Source organism: Microcebus murinus, chromosome 2, assembly GCF_040939455.1.
Source record: "Microcebus murinus isolate Inina chromosome 2, M.murinus_Inina_mat1.0, whole genome shotgun sequence".
Classification (NCBI taxonomy): Eukaryota; Metazoa; Chordata; class Mammalia; order Primates; family Cheirogaleidae; genus Microcebus; species Microcebus murinus.
The window spans coordinates 38,659,958-38,679,976 of NC_134105.1; the positions used below are offsets into that span (position 1 = coordinate 38,659,958).

The 20,019-nt window shown below is 38.4% G+C and overlaps 1 protein-coding gene across 1 annotated transcript in view; it reads right to left on the reverse strand.

The window, feature by feature from the left end:
• The window catches only part of FAF1 (Fas associated factor 1), a 482,102-nt gene extending 464,297 nt beyond the window's left edge, over positions 1–17,805 (reverse strand). Inside the window, exon 1 of the mRNA XM_012776173.3 lies at positions 17,307–17,805. Coding sequence (XP_012631627.1) covers positions 17,307–17,351 — 45 coding nt within the window. The 5' untranslated portion in view covers positions 17,352–17,805. The remainder of the gene's footprint in view (positions 1–17,306) is intronic.
• Between the last annotated feature and the right edge of the window lie 2,214 nt (positions 17,806–20,019).

The window sequence follows — 20,019 nt, forward strand, 5'->3', positions numbered from 1 at the left end:
CAGAGCAGACACTCAATAAATTTTTGTCCAGTGAGTGAAAATACAAATGAAGACAGTGTCAGGTAATATATATTTCTCTGCATTTCTCATTTCCCACATTACAACACATGTGAGGCCATTCAAATATCAGTTGAACAAATGAATATCTGGTATAACCTCTATATGTAATGATTTAAAGCAGTAAGAAATAAATGCACCATTCTTTTATTAAGCACTATCGCTTATACCACAAAAACTCCACAATGTACCCATCTCTCTTATCTGACCACAATGCTAAGCATGAGTATTTCTGAGTAAATGCCTTGTTGGGCAAGCGCAGAACATCCTATGTGGGATTACTATATCAATGGTGGAAAGCAACTAAGAGCCATGGCTCTACAGTTTCATACTTTCTCTAAGGGTAACAAATAGCAACTGTAAGACATACATCCCCTGGCAAGCAGGAAGCTCTTTCAGCTATCTTCATGAAGGTCTCTGAAATACTCAGTAGGAACACATATGGAACTGAGTCCTAGTGCCAGCTATATATGTCACCAGTGCCCTTTCATCAAAGGATGACTGTATCCCTATTAACTCAGGGTGCCTTCGGAATCCAATCCCTGGAAATGTCAAGGCTCTGCAATGAACACATATGAACACACACAATCTGCACAGATTTAAAAAGAAATAAAAATCCTTTTAATAGACATGTCAGAAAGGAAGTGCTTGTTTCTTGGCATATTAATATTTTTATCTTGGCAGATTAAATTACTATTGGATTGTGGGTAAGATTTATTATCTAATAAAATCTTTAATCTTAATTTTAAAAATACTTCATTTTGGCATAATCCACATTTTAACTTTATATACTCTTCACACATGTGTAAGTGGGTAGACTAATAACTTATGCAGTCTTTCTCCATTCTTAAGACAAATGAGCTATATTTAAACATTATTATCACATGCTATTCTATTAGGACAATAAAGGAATAAAAAATAAAAAGTCATTGCAAAAAACATATTGTATCGGCTGGGCACGGTAATCATGCCTGTAATCCTAGCTCTCTGGGAGGTCAAGGCAGGCAGATTCCTAGAGGTCAGGAGTTCGAAACCAACCTGAGCAAGAGCAAGACCTTGTCTCTACTATAAATAGAAAGAAATTAATTGGCCAACTAATATATATAGAAAAAATTAGCCGGGCATGGTGGTGCATGCCTGTAGCCCCAACTACTCGGGAGGCTGAGGCAGAAGGATTGCTTGAGCCCAGGAGTTTGAGGTTGCTGTGAGCTAGGCTGACGCCATGGCACTCAGGCTAGCCTGGGCAACAAAGTGAGACTCTGTCTCAAAAAAAAAAAAAAAAAAAAAGCATATTGTATCAATACACACAGAAAACGATACAACATCTAATCAGCCTTCTCTTTTTGCTTAATATATCTTTTGTACAGTTTTAGGCTTCTGATTTTGTCAAAATATTAGTTATAAAAAGAAAAATGCTGTTAGCACCTCTTTGCCAAAATACTGTTTCCCCAAAAATAAGACCTACCCATAAAATAAGCCCTAGTAAGATTTCTAAGCATTTGCACAATATAAACCCTACCCCAAAAATAAGACCTAGTGATGGGCAATGCTACGCAGCGTCTCTGCACAACCCATGCATTTCGTCTCGGAGTGGTAAAGAAGACAAGCAGCCCTTCTCATCTGCCCCATCGTGACAGCTACTATCACAGAGGTGACCAGAAGGTGCAGGCAGCCCCACCAACAAGGTTGGCTCCCTCTGTCAGGTCCTGGCCATCCTGTGTGTGCCACACGCTGAGGCTTTGAGGGGAAAATAACACATCCCCCGAAAATAAGCCCTGGGGTGTCTTCTTGAGGAAAAATAAATATATGACCCTGTCTTATTTTCAGGGAAACACGGTACTTGTCTTCAGTTATTCATATTTAGTACATGAAGGTAATTTCTTACAACTTTCCAACCTTTATCTTGTTTAGAAAAATTGATTAATTTTAGGAAAATTTTATTCCTAGACTACAATTAAGGCTTTTTACAAATAAAATTTAACTAGCAAACTACTTTAAATTTTCCAGCAACAGAAAATATAGACAAAAATTTACTAACTACTCTGGTAAAATGCTATGATTACAAAGCAATGGTAATCAAAGTAATAATACTATGACTGCTATGCCATTACTTCCTTGTAATAGTGTCATTACTACTCCTGTAATCCAATTATCTATTAGAACATGAAGATAGTATACTAATGCTTACAATCTCCCCAAAGTAATTTTTATTTTGGCAGAACATCTTTTTTACCCCTTATAATGGAAAATTTTAAGCATATACAAGAGTAAAGATAATAAAATGAACAGCAATGAACAGAATATCTTCCTTCAACATTTACCAAGTCATAGCCAATCTTGTTTCACTCTCTGCCAACCATATCCGCAAGCCCCTCACAGATCACTGTGATGTTAATTCCAGATACCATATCATTTCATCCATAAATATTTCAGTATTTATCTCTAAAAGGACTCTTTTTTAAAAAAACATAACCCAATATATACATTATCACACTGTAAAAAAAATTATAATTATTTAATATCATCAAATATCTATCCATCCAGTCAGTGCTGCGCTGGCAGAATATTTCTTCTGTTTATTTGTTGTTTTTTTTTTTTTTTTTTGGAGACAGAGTCTTACTCTGTCACCCTGGCTAGAGTAGAGTGGAGTCATCATTGCTCACTGCAACCACAACTCCTGGGCTTAAGCAATCCTCCTGTATCTACAGGCATGCACTACCATGCCTGGCCTTTTTTTAATTTTTTTGTAGAGATGGGGTCTCACTATACTGCCAAGGCTGGTCTCAAACTCCTGGTCTCAAGCAATCTTCCCCCTTGGCCTCCCAAAGTGCTGGGATTACAGGCATGAGCCACAGTGCCCACCTGGTGGAATATTTCTTACTACATTATTCCAAAGTAATCAGTAAGCATTATTTTTCCTCTTCTAAAATACAATGTAGTTTAAAACAAAGTTCATGGGTATCAACTTGAGGCCAGCTTGCTTTAGCCAAAATCAATTCTATTACTTTCATTACTTTTGCCAAAACACTATTACTTTTGCTTCAAGTTCCACTATCAGGACATTGGGAATATACCCAAAACTGATAATACTCCCAGAAAAATAAGGCAAATTAATTAGCATTAATATAGATTTATACTAACAATAATTTACAGACACTGATAAATATAAAGTAAAAAATACCAGTGACAAATGGAATATTACTCAATCCTAAGAAATGATGGTGAGCTAGCACCGTTTATGCTATCCTGGATTAAGCTTAAGCCCATTATCCAAAGTGAGGTGACACAAGATGTGGAAAATGGGCTTTACATCTACTCGCCATCAAATTGGTACTGACTGATTAAAACTATGGTTTTCAAATGGTGGCAATGCTCACCAGGAATTGGTGGGGGGACCCAATCTTAGGGAGGTAGCGAGTATTTTGGAGGGGAAGGGCATAACTCTAACCCTTCTTAGGGAAAGGCAAAGATATACAATGTAACCAAAATGTCAAAAGAAAAAAAAAATCAAAACAAAACTTTTTATTGGGTGGTGGGCAGGCAGTAGGGGGGAGGAGGAAAGGGGTGTATGCTTCCATAACATGTGTGATGGGGGGGGCAGGGGTAATATTTGTAACCCTAACAATATTTGTACCTCCATAATATGATGAAATAAAAAAAAAAAAATACCAGTGACAAAATAATCTCTTGCTTAAATTCTAAGTAATCCCCCTAGCCATCAGAAAAACCATACTGTCCTTTCTTTTTGTGTTTCACAAAGCTACAATAAGAGGAAGGAATCAAATAATACCTGGGTGCAGTTTTGATTTGATTTTAAAAGGCAACATGGTAAAGTGCAGTACTTATCAAATTTTGCCACTACTATAGTCCTAATAATAGGAAGGAAGCATGTTCCCCCACTGGAAGAGGGTAGAAATGACCCAAACAGAAGCACATCCTTATAATGTCTTTGAAATCTTATCTTCTACATAAAATTCATATAAATGTTATATATATTTCATAATTGTTTTTAATAAACCACATGTTAAAAAATAAACTCATATTTCTTTTTATATTATTAGTCTAGTAAACTAGTGCTACAGGAAGACATGTACATTTTTCTGCAGATCTGAGTATTGCCTAGCATACCCATTTGAGAAATGTGGATAGATCATAGACTTTACTTTGTAGTTGAACAAACCTGAGTTATAATCTCAGCCTCGTGACTCACTACCTGTCATTAAATTATTACTTAACCTCTTTATATCCCTCTATATTCTCATCTTTAAATGGAAATAGCAATAGTTATCACAGATTTAGATGGGATATACCAATTAGGCTAATGCAGATAAAACACTTATCACAGAACCCAGCAGAAAGAATTTCAGTAAATGACAGTAGTAGTTATGATTACCATCTCCAAAATCAATCTGTAAAATGAGGGATTACCTACCTTGCAGTGTGGTAAGAACTGAAAAGAAGCTAAGATTTCACCCTACTTACTTACAAGCTAACAATTTAGCCTGTTACAATTTCATGGATGTTGGAAGAAGACACAAGACTCCTTGGTGAAGGACAAAATACTTTATTACTCACAGCAACAGCAGTAACCAGAGTAATGGCATTTTTAATACCAGTTCCCATTTCTCACAGAGTGACACAGAGTGGGCCAGGTGACATCTGCACACACAGTGGATTGCATTACAGGAGAGGAATCCTGAGCTTAAGGCGTATGAATCTTTTATAGTGGATGATAAGCATCCCTGCCCTTTACTTTGGAGGGAAAAAGTATCTTTATCTTTAGAGGGTAAGCAACCTACCCTTTGGTCTGGAAGAAGACACTATCTAGGCTGGTTATAATACAACATCCTTCAAAAGATAGTCTAGAACAATCAGTGCATCTGTTCATAAGATGTGCAGAAATGTAAGACACACAGAGAATTGTTTCCCAACAACATCCACTTCTCATTTCTATCTTGGCTGCTGATGCATTTTCTCATTAGTATGCCACCCCATCAGCCACTCTGATTAATCCAACTGACCGAAGCTTGGACTAAATCCAATCAGTTTGTCTCATACATCATTTAATTAAAGCTACTATCAATGAGACTCCAAGCAACAGGATGAGGTCAATCTTCAGAAAGAATTTCAACCATGTTTCTCAAGGTTGCTCATCCAAATGAGATAAAGAAATCCCATAAGCCATCAAGGGCTACCTCAGAAAGCCAGGGGGCTTTCTCCTTAAGTCCGTGTATTGACCTTTCCACTTGGGCTAAGGCACTAATCCAGGAATAATAGGATATATCAGCAATTGTATAGACTCCACTGTGGCCTACACAAACACAAAAAAGTCCAGGGCAATTTTATCAACCATAACAACTCTGGTCAGTGAACTGAAGTTGAACTTAATGCCTTCCAAGGCCAAAGTGGTATCATTGAGTACTTCAGCTAAAAAGTCAGGAACAAATTTTGAACCTCCTAGTCTAAGTGAGTGACTTCCCTCAGAGATAACTGTTCACAGGGTGTGCATAAATAACAAATCAGTTATCACTCCAGGAAGCTTTCCCAAGTAACGAAGAATAGCCTCATGTTAAGAGAGACTGCCAAAGACATCTAAATTCTACAAGATTTATTAGTATTTCCTTAACCATTCAAAGATTCAAGAGTCCATGTTTTTAGGATGGAGGTAAGTTATTGCCTGGCCTACACAAAAGAAGTAACATCCCAAGGAAACAGACGGTACACCTGGAAAGAAAAAGTTGTTTAGAAACATTGGGTCTTTCCAAGTGGGAACTACATCAGCCTAGGAGGTGCCTTTCAACCTGTGTGCCAACATAGGGTTCCCAGTTCAGTTCAAATAATTGAGTCTAATCCTTGTTTTTGAACGGACTAAACGAGGTCAATCAGTACAACCTGTCCCATTTCTTCAGGCCAAAAGCCAGGTGGCCAGCATCTGCCTCCACAGACTCTCTGAGTGAAGGCTATGGGATGGGAATGAGGAAGATATCAGGAGGTGTTGACAAGTGTTTTACACGGAAGGTACAGGAGCTGAAAGCCAACCCTCACTGTTTCCAAAAGACTTCCCAGTAAGGTTAAGGAGAGTGACAAATCAAGATCAGAGCCATCTAATGGGGAATGGCAGACCCAGCAGTCAGCTAAATTTAATATGCTTGCAACAGTTTGGAAAAGCTGCATCAGGGCATTTCCCTTCGTGAGGAAGGCTTCAAGGGTGGTTCTGAAAGACAAAGAACATTAATGTCTTTCCCTCCCCCAAACTTTCAGGTTCTAAGGTATCCCTCCCCAGGTGTAGGGATTGTTGCTCTTAGTCCACAGCCACAAAATGTCCCATTCCAGCAGCTATAAATTCACCTTCTTTCCAATCATTTCTTACTCACAACACCCACATCTTTCATCTGGAAATGTCAAGTGCAAGAGAGTCAAGGAAATTTTTATAAAACCTACAGAAATCCATTATGGCCCCTACCTGACCACATCATCTACTGTAGGAAGACTAAGCAAGCAGTATACTCAAACAAATGGTCATTATTCTGATTATCTAGAACCATATCAATCCAACAAGAGAATCCAGGTAACTGAACAAGAATTAAGTTTGAATTCCCTAAGCCACCTTTTGGCCTAGCTGCCAAATAGAAGGTGTACACCAACCAGGCTGTCCATGGGTTGCTGCTAGGGGGGAAAAAAAGAAACATCATGCCCAAAAATGGTCAGGGTAGAACCCTGAATTTTCAAAACAGGGCTATATAACCTCCCACCCCTTCCATCCTAATCATTACTCAGGAATTGATCAAGATGAGATAATCTCTTTCTGAGGACAACCTACATTCAGTGACAAAACTGACTTATTAAGGTGTGTGGACCAGGAGCAGATGAAGGATGTAGAATCAGAAATCTTTGAGACAATTTTTGAAGAAGCTGTTCCAACATTCAACATTTATCCATATATCAGATACCTATAGATGGCAGGAAGCATAAAAAATCATCAAATACACTGACTCATTGCTGAGGGTTTTGTGATAAAAGGGGCACCACTGTCAGACTGCAAATGGTCCAGAAAGCCAAAAGCCTAGCATGCATAAGCTTCTAGGGCCATAATGGTGTGGCCAGAGTCATTTGATTGGACTGGAACAGCAACATCAAAACCAGAAAAGTGTCAACAGTGGTGAGGCACCACTGATAGCTCTGAGAGGAAAGTCACAGGTCCAATATATTCAATCTGCCAAGAGCAGGCAGGAGCCACACCCCATGCAAACGGCTTTTCTCATCATGTGACAAATGAGTAAACTTTTGGCAGGAGTCAAAGTCGGGCATATACCCTCTGTGTCAGAGTCTTTTATTTTGTGCCCAGTTTATAATGACTGATGTGCAGTCACATCTGATACAATGATGAATACAGGCAACAATGGTGGCTCTGGGCAGCGCAGGCTCAATCAGAAGCTTGATTCCAGTGGGCTTCACCAGAATACAAGCCCTTACTGTGGGTATCTACATGAGTGATACAGATGGTTTGAGCAGCAGTTATAATTTGTCTTTATAGTTCACATCCTTCAAGAGCTCTATTTTTAATAAGCCAGTCTATAGTTTTCCAAGTGGCAGTCCAAGCAGTTAGGCTGATGGCAATAGGCAAAGATCAGTAGAAATATAACAAGTTTCATCAAGGAGAGTATTGAACAGAGATATAAGAACGACCTTGTGTTCTGCCCAATTAACAGAGCAATCACATCCATTATCATGCTCCATAGCTGTAGAGAGGCTGAACGGCCCCAAAACTAGACAGACACAATCAGCTTTCAGCTTGGCTAAAACCATCAGCAAACCACATCCAGGTTTAGGGTGAAACCTCTATGAATTGAAGACTTCGTTGAGCCAGTGGCTTGCTTCAGACAGGGAAGTAGGGAATAAAATTTCCTCCAAAGGAGGAGCTGAGCCATAAGACATTATGCACCCCATTTCTCAGGCAAAGCAAAGTTCTAACAACTTTGTTTTCTGCCCAAAGCAGTTGCAAATCTGCCTCCTTTCAGACTCAGTGAAAAGATACAGACAAATGCACACAAATCTTCAGTTGCTGTCTGAAAGAAAACAGAACCTTTCACCCAGTCAAGAGGCATCTTAGTACTAGTTTTTACACTGGGGAGAACCTGAGGCTCACTCTCCAGATTGGTGAAACCCCAACCACCCACCCACCCACCCAAAGGAGAGTTAGCAACAAACAGCAATGTTCAGGCAGCTGTCTTTGAACCTACTTCCTGGAGCTCAGTCTGTAATCACCTCCCCAATACCTCCTCATTAACAGGCAATAAAGTAGAGAATCACCTAATTTAGGCAACATGTTTCTACCAATCCCCATGGACTTCCCTCAAATTCTGTTAACCAGCCTATGAGGCCCTCATCTTTCTTCTTCCAGAAAGTCATGTGTCTGCCAATATTCCATCTGTGTTGCCCAAACTGTTAAGAATTGTGAAGGATCTGATATTTACACTACTTGCAAGCTAACTACTGGGCATGTCAATTTCATAGATGCTAGCAGAAGACATTGCCTCCTAGGTCACAGATAATGAACTTTATGATTCACAGCAATATCAGTGAAGTATCAGCATTTTCTTATACTGGTTTTCTCATTTCCCACAGGGCAACACAAAGTAGGCCAAGTGACACCTGCACATGCAGTGGACTGCATTATAGAAGAGGAACTCAGAGCCTAGAGAACCAAATCTTTTATAGAGGAAAATAAGGTATGCCTACCTCCCTTCACCCCAGAGGGAGACATTATCTCTACCTTCCAAAGCTGTTCACTATACAAACAACCTTAAAAAGGCAGTCAGAAAAAAATAAAATCAATGCTTCTGCTTACCAGATATATGGAAACCATGGAGAACTGTATCACTATATGCCCATACAGGATCACTATAAAAGTCAGATCTTCAGAGTCTTGTATAGCATCTAGCACATACAGAGCAATTAAAAGCTAGAAGTTAATGTTCTTACTCCTTCTCTATTAAAATAAGAATGCTCAGTTGTCTCCAACTCACTTCAACTAGATGCCAAAGGATACATCTAAAATTGACTTTAAAAAACAAGTTCAACCACTATTTTCCCTTGGGTTAAAAACAGAAGTAGCAAGCAGGGAGAGCACAGAAAAAAAGCTTTCACTAACTCTCTTTTATTATAGCTCAATCATAAAAGAATCCAGGGAACCAGGTGAATTGCAAAGAAAAAGACTGGTGATTCAAACCTAACTCAAAAGCCATCAAGGTACACATAACCAGAAAACTCTTCCTTCTTCCTTTACCACAACTTGACATCCCATTCTTCCTATCTCAATTATTCCTCTACAACCACAAATAAGTATAAAGGCAGGCGCAATTATTCTCTGTTAATCCTGGCCAACTGCTTTTTGAAATTATCTGTCAAACTCATCTTGATATCAATGACTAGTGAGTTAACATGATGAACACTTTTGATATGAAATTAAAATTTCTTCCTTAAAAAAGAGTTTGAGAGTAAAACTATTAATATAATCAGGAAGAGTGACTGATACAGCATGAATCAGTAACAGCATTCAAATTTTACAAAGTTCTTGGCTTCAAGGCCTATATTTTGCAACATTCTTACTGAGCCCCTCCAAAAAAGCTAAACCAGAGGGGAGGTGTTTTGTACTTCTCTATAAATGGGTCACTTATAATCCTCAATTTAATAAAATAGTCAAATCTTTATTCTCTCAATGACAGATTTTATTATTCAAAATCATGTCAACAAATGGTAGATGCTTAAAAATACATAAAAACATACAATTCTACTCTATTTGTACCCTACTAGCCTTTATTAACAATATTATTTCAGTAAATATTCTTGAGCCTCTCTTACTAGATACTGTAGGAACAGATGGTTAAGACCCAGGCAGTGTTGCCCCAAAGAGCTGACAGTAGAGGAAAGAAACATATCAAATGATCACTGACAATCTAACATAAGACTCAAAAGAAGAGAAACATGTATAAGATACATAACAAGAAATTATTAACCCTAACTGGGCACAAGTATGAATGTTATAAGCTAAATATAGGCAGTGGGTTTCAAAAGACAAATATTAATAGAAATTTTCACAAGGGTCACAAAAAGTAAAGGTCCAAAAACATGGAGTCATGAAACAGCCTGAGCATCAAGTATTCACTAAAATATTCCACTTTGCTAAGTCATAGAAATGGAACAGTACTTAAGCTCACAAAATCGAAGAACAACAGGAATGGATGGAACTTCAAAAGTCATCTAGCTCAGTAGTTATCTATTTCAGTCCTTGGATTAGCAGCATCAGCATAACCTAGGAACCTGGTAAAAATGCAAATTTGCAGACCCTACTCCAGATCTGCTAAATCAGAAACCCCAAGATGGGGATCCAGGAACCTGTGGTTTAACAACCCCTGCAAGGTACTCTTACATAAGCTAAAATTTGAGAACTATTGATTTAGATCAGGGTTTTTCAAAACTATTGACATATTGGGCCAGATAATTCTTCATTTTGAGATGTCCTGTGCATTATAGAATGTTTAGCAATATCCCTCACCTCTATACACTAAATGCCAGTAGCTCCCCCAAGTTGTGACAGCCAAAAATGTTTTCAGATATTGCCTAATATCCCCTGGAGGATAAAAATTACCCTCAGTTGAAAACCACTGATCTAGATCAGAAATCAGCAAACTTTCCTATAAGGAACAGGGTAAATATTTTTGGCTTTACAGGACATGCAGTCAACTACTTAACTGCTACTGAGGATAAAAGTGGCCAGAGACAACATGTAAACAAACATGCATAACTGTGTTCCAGTAAGACTTTATTTACCCAAAAAGATAGTGGTTTGGGTCTTCAGGCTGTAGTGTGCTGACCACTAATCTAGATCAATTACCTGAATTATAACTGAATGTCCTCAACCCTAGTGCTGTCAAGTGATTAGACTATTTGGCTTGATGATCTAGTTCAGTCTTTTGTTTATAGGTAGATGTGGCTCTAGGCAGATCTCTACTCTATAGACTAAATAACTGAAGCCCATAAATGGTAAATGACTTTCTCAGAGACCATAGCCAAACAAAACAAAACAAAACACTACAGCTCTAGGTAGTCTACCTAAATGCAATGCTCTAACAACTGCCCCCCATGGAGGTGTAATCACATACTGCTTACCAGGCCGGCATTCAAATGTTTTAGCACTCTGAAGTTACTCAAACCTAGAAAGAAACATACTGGTATCATGGAGGGGGCAGGAGAAGTAGGTTTCCTAAAGGCCTATATAATGATTATTTTAGCCTTGTGGGCCACAAAGTCTCTATCTCAAATACCTTACCTTTGTCACAGTAGCAAAAAAGCAACAGACAATAGGTAAATGAATGGGTGTGGCCGTGTTCCAATAAATCTTTATTTACAAAAACAGGCAACCAGCCTGCAAAATAGAATTTGCTAATCTTTGATCTACAGGGTCCATAAAACCAGTCAGGCTAACATAGGCATCAACCCAATCATGCTCGGTAATCTAGAGACACTGTTCATTCCATGGCTTTTGACCACCTGTGAGCTTAGAAGCACAGCACCAAGTGGTAGACTAGTAATGACCAAAGTGCCAGTTTTCTCTTCCTTCCTGCCCTTCTGTATGTCTACTACATGCCAAGCACTGTTACTTTACATGTAAGTTTCCTCATTTGGAGTAATTTCTAAATGGCAGGTCTTGTTTTCCTCAAAAACTCCAATCTATCAGACGAATAAGCTAGAATATGAACACTCTTACATGTACCTGGATAAAATCTTGGTTTCAAACCAACATATGACCTTGGACAATTCATTTCTTTTTCTACATCTCAATTTCCACAAAAGGAAAAATGACAGGCTTCAAAATAGATTATCTCTGAAGTTTCCTATAGAGAACAAGTACATACCTTAAAATTGTCAAAGATAACAGCTAAAATGTGTCAGATACCTTTTCTAATTGCTTTATATGTGTTAACTCATTTTTCATACGGGAAAACTGGAGCAGAGATGTGAAGTGATTGGTCAAAGAGCACAGGACGAGTGAGTGGTAGAGCTGTGATTTACATCTAAGTAGTCTGAACCCAAAGTCCATATCCTTAAACTACCAATTATTATACTTTATTCTACAAGCCAAAACCTTATTTTCCCAATAATCTACAATCCTGATACCAAAACAACATAATTTGTCCCTCTAATAAATAAAGAGGATAGAGGAGAAAGGAAAGAAAGGACAGATAACAAGACTACTTACGTCCATTATACTCAATCTCTTGCCCAAGGTAACCTTCCAGGAATAAAACATGATGTTTCATAGGTATTCAGTTTGGTCCCTAATCCACGACATCAAAAAGGATACCTATCAGTTTGGATTGATACCATTACTGTTCACACAGTCATCGTCTTTTACAGAAAGTACCTCTTTGTGTCAAACTAAAGAAGAAAGAAGAGAGATTCATAACTTCATTTAGAAGGAGAAAATGTTATGAAGGGGCAGAAACTACTCGTGTGTCACTGAACACAAGTGACTTACCAATAGTGTCATAGAAGAGCCCATGCTTTAAAGAGGAGCTCATATGCAAATGAAACTTAAAAGTCCCATTGCGATAGCCCAATATAAGAAAATTTATACAGCAATTTAGGCAGCAAAAGTATTACTAGCTGGAAAGACCAGGAGTGAAAAACAAAGGCACAATTGTGTGGTACAGGAAACATAACTGAAAGTAACATCAAAATCAATGCCAATCCTCATTTGTACAGTGGTGAGTTAAAAAAAAAAAAAAAAGCCAAATTAGAGAAGAAATAAAAGGATTCAATCTATGACACCATTGGAATTAGACTCAGAAAGAATACTTTTTTACCAAGGCAGATAAAATTTTGTTTCTAAAAAAATCTGAAACAAAACACAACTCTTGGCCGGGCGCAGTGGCTCACGCCTGTAATCCTAGCACTATGGGAGGCCAAGATGGGTGGATTGCTCAAGGTCAGGAGTTCGAAACCAGCTTGAGCAAGAGCTAGACCCCGTCTCTACTATAAATAGAAAGAAATTAATTGGCCAACTAATATATATAGAAAAAATTAGCCAGGCATGGTGGCGTATGTCTGTAGTCCCAGCTACTCGGGAGGCTGAGGCAGAAGGATCGCTTGAGTCCAGGAGTTTGAGGTTGCTGTGAGCTAGGCTAATGCCACGGCACTCACACTAGCCTGGGCAACAAAATGAGAGTCAGTCTCCAAAAAAAAAAAAAAAACACTACTCTAGTAAGAATTGTTCTTTTTTTTCTTCATTTGAGCAGAGCTATGATCTCTCTATATATAATCAACAACAGAGAAACATAAATAGAAAAATTATCACTTTTCAGCCTTTTAGCTAAGATCAAGTGAAAAATATATTAAGAACAACCTGAGACTAATCTAAATAAATTCATCCCCCTTTTTATTATATGTTATAAAATTTTATCTTAGAGGAAGAAGAAATTAGCATAACAGTAATCAAAAGGTTAAAGGGGCAGAAAACCATTATTCATCTAGACCCAAAGTAGAAATTAACTACTATTACTGAAATTATTTGATAACAACTACCCAATTGTTTGGATAATTGTTTCACATCCGTAAGCAAACCAAATAGAAAGTTTGTTTGAGCCAATGATTTTTGTACACTTCAACATAAAAAAAGAATTCTACAATTACAAAAAGAACAAGGTTTGGAACTTTCACCTGAATGTATCTCTTTGTTATAAAAACATGAGGGGGAGAACCTCATGATTCATCAATGCCTGCCTATTTTTTTTAAACCCAGGAAATTCCTTTACACCCCCTCCTGGCTCTAGCCAGCCAGAACTGTAGGTGTGTACTACTTTAGTCATTCTTTTACCAGTAACATACTATGCTAACACTGTGTACATTTAAAGCTGATTTGGGGTAGAATATCCCAAATTCTAAATTCATCTGCCCAAAACTAAGTTTAAAAATAATTACATATATACAACTATTATGTACCCATAATAATTAAAAATTATTGATTAAACACGATGCTGGCATTATCTCCATTCAAAATTTTGGTGGTACAGCCACTATGAAAAACAGTATGGCAGTTCTTCAATTATAAACAAAATCCACCATATGACCCAGCAATTTTACTTCTTTGTATATACCCAAAAGAATTGAAATCAGAAGCTAGGCATGGTGAAAGTAATGAATAAACAAAATGTGAGATAGATAGATAGATAGATAGATAGATCTAATAATATTATTTAGCCTTAAAAAGGGATAAAATCCTGACATATGCTAACATAGATGAACCTTGGGGACATTATGCTAAATGAAATAAGCCAGTCACAAAAAGACAAATACTGTACAATTCTACTTATATGAGGTACCTAGAACAGTACAATTCATACAGACAGAAAGTACAATGTGGCTGCCAGGTGCTAAGGGGATGGAGGAAGGAGATGTTATGTTTTAATGGGTACAGAATTATAGTTTTGTAAGATGAAAAGTGTTCTGGAGATGGATGGTGGTGATGGTAGCACAGCGATATGAATGTACTTAATGCTACTGACTGTACACTTAAAGTGGCTAAGATGCCAAATTTTATAAGTATTTTATCACAATTAAATTTTACTTAATTGGGAGAGTTTGGGGAGTGGGTGGTCTTTTAGAAGACAATTTGGAATATATTTGCATTATATTAAGGTTATCCATCTATGATGTTCCAAACCTGCCCCATTAAGTCTAAGCTGTAATCGTCCACCTGTTACTTATTACCACTCCACTGATTTCAACAGAAGTTTTTCTCTATTGAATTGAATTAGTCAAAAGGAATACAAAAATCCTTCTCAAAAGCTTTTTCATATTTAGACATTGTATTTATTAGAACCTACTATCTAGCAATGATCAAAATCAGACATTTATTTTCAAAATCTAATCAAATGTTAAAATTATGTCCTTTCTACAAAGACAGCACTAAGCTCTCAAACTATTGATTCTAACAATTATACGATAAATAGGATATAATTTTACTATTATAGAAAAAACCAGCATCATCCAAGGATCCACATGTCAAGTCTTGAGCTACAATCTTCAAAATAAATCACTTGGTTTTCTTTTTTTGTTTGTTTTTTGTTTTGTTTTGGGGTTTTTTTGTTTTTTGTTTGTTTGTTTGTTTTCTTATAACTGGATAAATGCTTACCTTTATTTAAGAGTTAATCCTGTTTAAAAAATTACATAATATAAAAAACAAGTAGAATAATCATTTTAAAACTAAGACCACAAAGGAAACTGATCTGGTATCATCATCTGTAGGAGGACTACAGGTTCCTAAACACAAAAAGGGCTAGCATGTTTTAACATGTGTGTAGTTTTCTAAATGTTTTATTCTATCAATAACATTCTCTTACCTATTTGACAATATAAAATGAACTCTCAGCATTTGGAAAACTACTGTTCACTGCAGATGCCATTAGCTCTTTTCTATTTGTAAACAATTATGTACAGCATTGCCATTGGACTGAAGAGAAAAACTTATTAGATTTTATTAATGTGGTCACAATAATCATTTTGATTTCCAAACCAAAATCCCTGATACTTATCAGAAAAATCTTACTTTACCTGAGCACAAGAAGCCTAAATTTCCTGTCTTTTAGGCAATATAAGGTTAATAATAAACATAATTGTTACAAATAATAAGACAGAAAGCAGCTACAAGTTATTAATATTAGAGGTAAAAAGTTTGGTAAAATAAAACAAAGTTATAATTATCTTAAAGCTGTTAATGAAGTAAACTACACTCTTTGTTGCCCAAAGCCTATCCCATCATAATACCACAATTTTATAACAGGACAAAACTACATCTAGAAATATAGTCTTTTTTCACACAATGCATTCCACATTAGATAAAAGATTGAACTGGAGAACAAAAAAAAAACAAAAAGATAATTATGGAAAATTTGGGCAGGCAAAAAACCTCAAGCCAATCCTAAACCTACAAAACACGAAAATCTTACAGTCAACTTATATTTTAATAACCCTCCTTTCTAAACTTGGAGGTTACAGTATAATCAAAATGTAGATACATGCATATTCCTAATACCTGCATATCAGATACCACTGACAACCAAAAGAGCAAACTCTGGAAACAATCATCGGAACATCAAGTTGTAAAAATAAGGAACTTAAAAGAACAGAGAGAGAGAGAGAAACCCAGCCCAACAAAATCTCAGTAACAAAAAATACTGCCTAGTATGTTAGTGTTGGACCATGTGCAATGATGAGCGTTAAAGACAGAGGGAAAAGTCTGCATATACTTGACAGTAGCTTCTAAGTCAATGCCAAAATGGTCTAAAACATGTCATTAAAATATTTTCTTCGCCAAACATCAAAAGGCAAAGGTAGCATTCACAGGGTATTAGTTCTAACTCAAAGTCTTTCATGATACATACAGTTCTACTTTCAAAGAGCCTCCCTAAGATACTCATATGTTAGTGTCACTACAGCTAGGTTCAGTAAGGGAATAACCTTTACTTATCTTTTAAATTATTCCTGAAGAAAGGACACCAACCAAGCAATTCAAGTCTGTAGGGGAGAGTAATTACCAATTCACAAATATGAATTGGTAATTTGTTAAGCTTGTGAGTTCACTGCAGAGATACCTTGGAATATAGAGTTTATCTGCCTCATTATCTTCTTATTCTCTGTAGATTCCTGTAAAGTATTCAAAGTCTCAACTGTTCATTTTTCTTTGAAAAGGACCACAATGCCCAGCTTACCCTCATCAACTCCTCTCCACTCTGCTTTTTTACTCTTCCCTTAATACAATACACCACACCCATAACGCCACACGCTCCACACCCACACTCCATACATCACACTCTCCTCATGGAACAACCCAAAACGCCCCATACTTAATGGCCACACTTGATACCCCCAAATTCTACACATTCCCCATATAATACAGGAAACACTACATACACACTCCACACACACAGTAACCCCAACAGACTTAACAACCCCTCCTCCTAAAAATCCTATTGAACCAGTATTTCACACATTCTTACACACACCTAACATAGCATATGAATTATATGCTCCTCCACGGCTCACAACACACACCCCAAACCACATACCGTATAAAAGCTTAAACCACACATTACTGCAGCGCTCAAACACATTCTGGAAAGAGGCCACCCTTCTGGCACCAGGAACCCATCAAACTGGAGGTGGGAGAGGAACAGGGCCAGATACTTCACCTGAAAATCCGCCAAGATCATCTCCCTGTCCATGTTGGACGCCATGGCGGCTACCGAGTTCCGCGGCTCCGGGAGCGAAGCGCGCACCTGGGAGGGAGAGGGCGCCTCCTGCGGCCGTCGTCGCCGCCGCCGCCGCCGCCGCCGGGCGCCGAGGGGCTGGCGGGCTAGCCGGCAGGCGGGCCGGCGGGCCGGCGGGCAGGGCAGCTCGGGAGGCGCTACGCGCTCATGCACTCGGTAACCTTCAGGCGCCCCGGCCGCCCGCCTGCGCCCTGCGGGACCCGCGCCGCAGCCGACCTGACAGGGAGGCTCGTCTGGATGCGGGTCCGGTCTTACGGTCGCCAGCCAGGATGAGGGCAGGTTGCGACAGCGCTAACCCGGCTCCCCTCAGCGGCAGCGAGACCGGCGGGGGCGGGGAAACCGAGCGAGCGAGCAGGCGGGCAAACGCCACAGCCGCCTCCGCCTCCGCCTCCTCCGCTTCCTCCCTGGCCGCCGCCTCCGCCCCTGGTTGGCCAGCGCCAGGGCTGTCGCACATTTTGCCTGTCATCGAGGTCGCAAAGCGCTGCTTTGCGGCTTCCACGTGACCTCCCTCCTGTCAAGCGCTGAGCGCGCGACTAAGGCGAGGAGTCTCTTGGGGACGCCGACCTGCAACTGCGGTAGCTTGAAGTCCCGCAACAGGTTATTCTGGTTTGGATTTAAGCAAAGGCCTCAGAGTATCGTCTCCCTCTAGCTGGGGCGGTAATCAGATTCTGCGCCTCGCGTGGTTAGTCAATACGTACACATCCAGCCTCACAACCCAACTGAACACACTCACAACCCGTCTAACAAACAGCATTTCAAAAATATACATTTTCTCTAACAAAGTTTCACCAAAATACAACTTCATATATAGTCTCTTATACACAACCGCACTGTCACAACCCGCTTACACAGTGTCATATCCAATCCCAAACTCCGCGATGTCTGCATCCTCAGACTGTTAACACCGAGGTAACCAGACTGCCATGGAAGACATGGTGGAGACGTGGAAGCTGAGAAAGGTGGAAATCTAGTCCCCAAGAATAGGATAAGCATTTTTTTAAATCAGTATTGGTAGTTTAAAAACCTACTGTTGCAGTCACACCTGTATTTAAAACTGAGATATATATAGGGAAAAGGCGAGTCCAGCTTTGAATATAGTCAATTTAAAGTACTTTCATAAGAAACGATATTAAAATACTTACCAATTACTGAAAGTTTCAACCTATAGTCAAAAATTGACAGCCTCTGTACCTGAAACAGCCAAAGACTGTGTGACAGTTTGACATCCAGGCTAAAGGAAGGGAAACAGTGGAATATGTTCATCTTAACTTGGGAAAACATCAGCTTCTGGATTTCAATAAGACATGTACTGACTTTGGAAAGAATGTGAAAGCCTAAAAATGTGAAGTAAGATTGCTGATTTTATACTGTAGAGCTAAAATAAATACTAGTGAAATTGCGATGTAGAATCAAGGCCTAGTCTTCTTAAACTGAGAATATATTCATGAAAAATCAGAAAATCTGAGTTAAATGTTCAGTTTCCCGGAATACAAAGTAGTACACTATGTTGCTTTAAGATTCAGGTTTATTCTGTGTGTTTTCCCAAATGAAAATAGTCTGGCCTACATCTCTTGCATGATAATGTGTTTACACCAGAATTAGCTAAGTAATAGAACCCTTCATAGTCACATGAATTGAAGTGTGCTGCTTGTCATCCCTAAGAAAACTAATTCCAAAATTTGACACAAAGGTGAAATACAGTGACAATATAAATGTGGCAATTCAGTTGCCCCATTCATATAGGTCACCCTCAGTACCAGACAGGTGAATCATTTTTTCTAGTTACATGCCCAAGGCTTAATGCAGCCCTGAAAACTTGAGGCTTATTCTCTGTGATGACACGTGTATACTTCAGAACCATTAAAATGTCACATTACTCCCTTTCTTCCTCACTTCTCTCTACCTGGAAATTAAAACAATGTGTGGTTATGTAGAAAGATAGGGAGAATGCCCTAGATATTCAGGCATATTAGCACTGCTTTCCTAAATAATTATCTGAGGGAACTTGGATGAGTCACTTAGTCTTTCTGACTTCAGCTTCTGACAGGATTATGTCAGGTGACAAATGAGAAAACAATTATAAAAATACATGGAAAGCAAAACATTTTTACAAAGCTAACATAGATTTCAAAGTCAGCATTCCTGGATTTGCATTCTAATTCTGGCCCTTCACAAAACCTCTGTGATTCAGTTTCTTTATCTCTGAAATCAGGCTAAGAAAACACTGATTTTGAATGTAGAATGGTATAATACTTATGAAAACTCATAAACCTTAAAACTCTCCAAACATATTAGTATACCAATTCATGTATATCAATTCCTAAATGATTTTCTCAGGATCACCTTTTCCACAAAACTTAAGCCAATAAGGATTTTTCTCCTTTCTAATCACTGCTTTTACAATCTTTACAATTTAGTGTTCCAGTAAATTCTGTAATTTTTTTCTCTAATCGTTTCATCCATATATGGTTTTGGGGTGCTTTGTTTGTTTGTTTTGTTTTGTTTTGTTTTGTTTTGTTTTTGTGAGACAGGGTCTTACTCTGTTACCCAGGCTGTAGTGCAGTAGAGCTATTCACAGGTCACTGCAGCCTTAAACTCACGTGCTCAAGGGATCCTTCTGCTTCAGCCTCCCAAT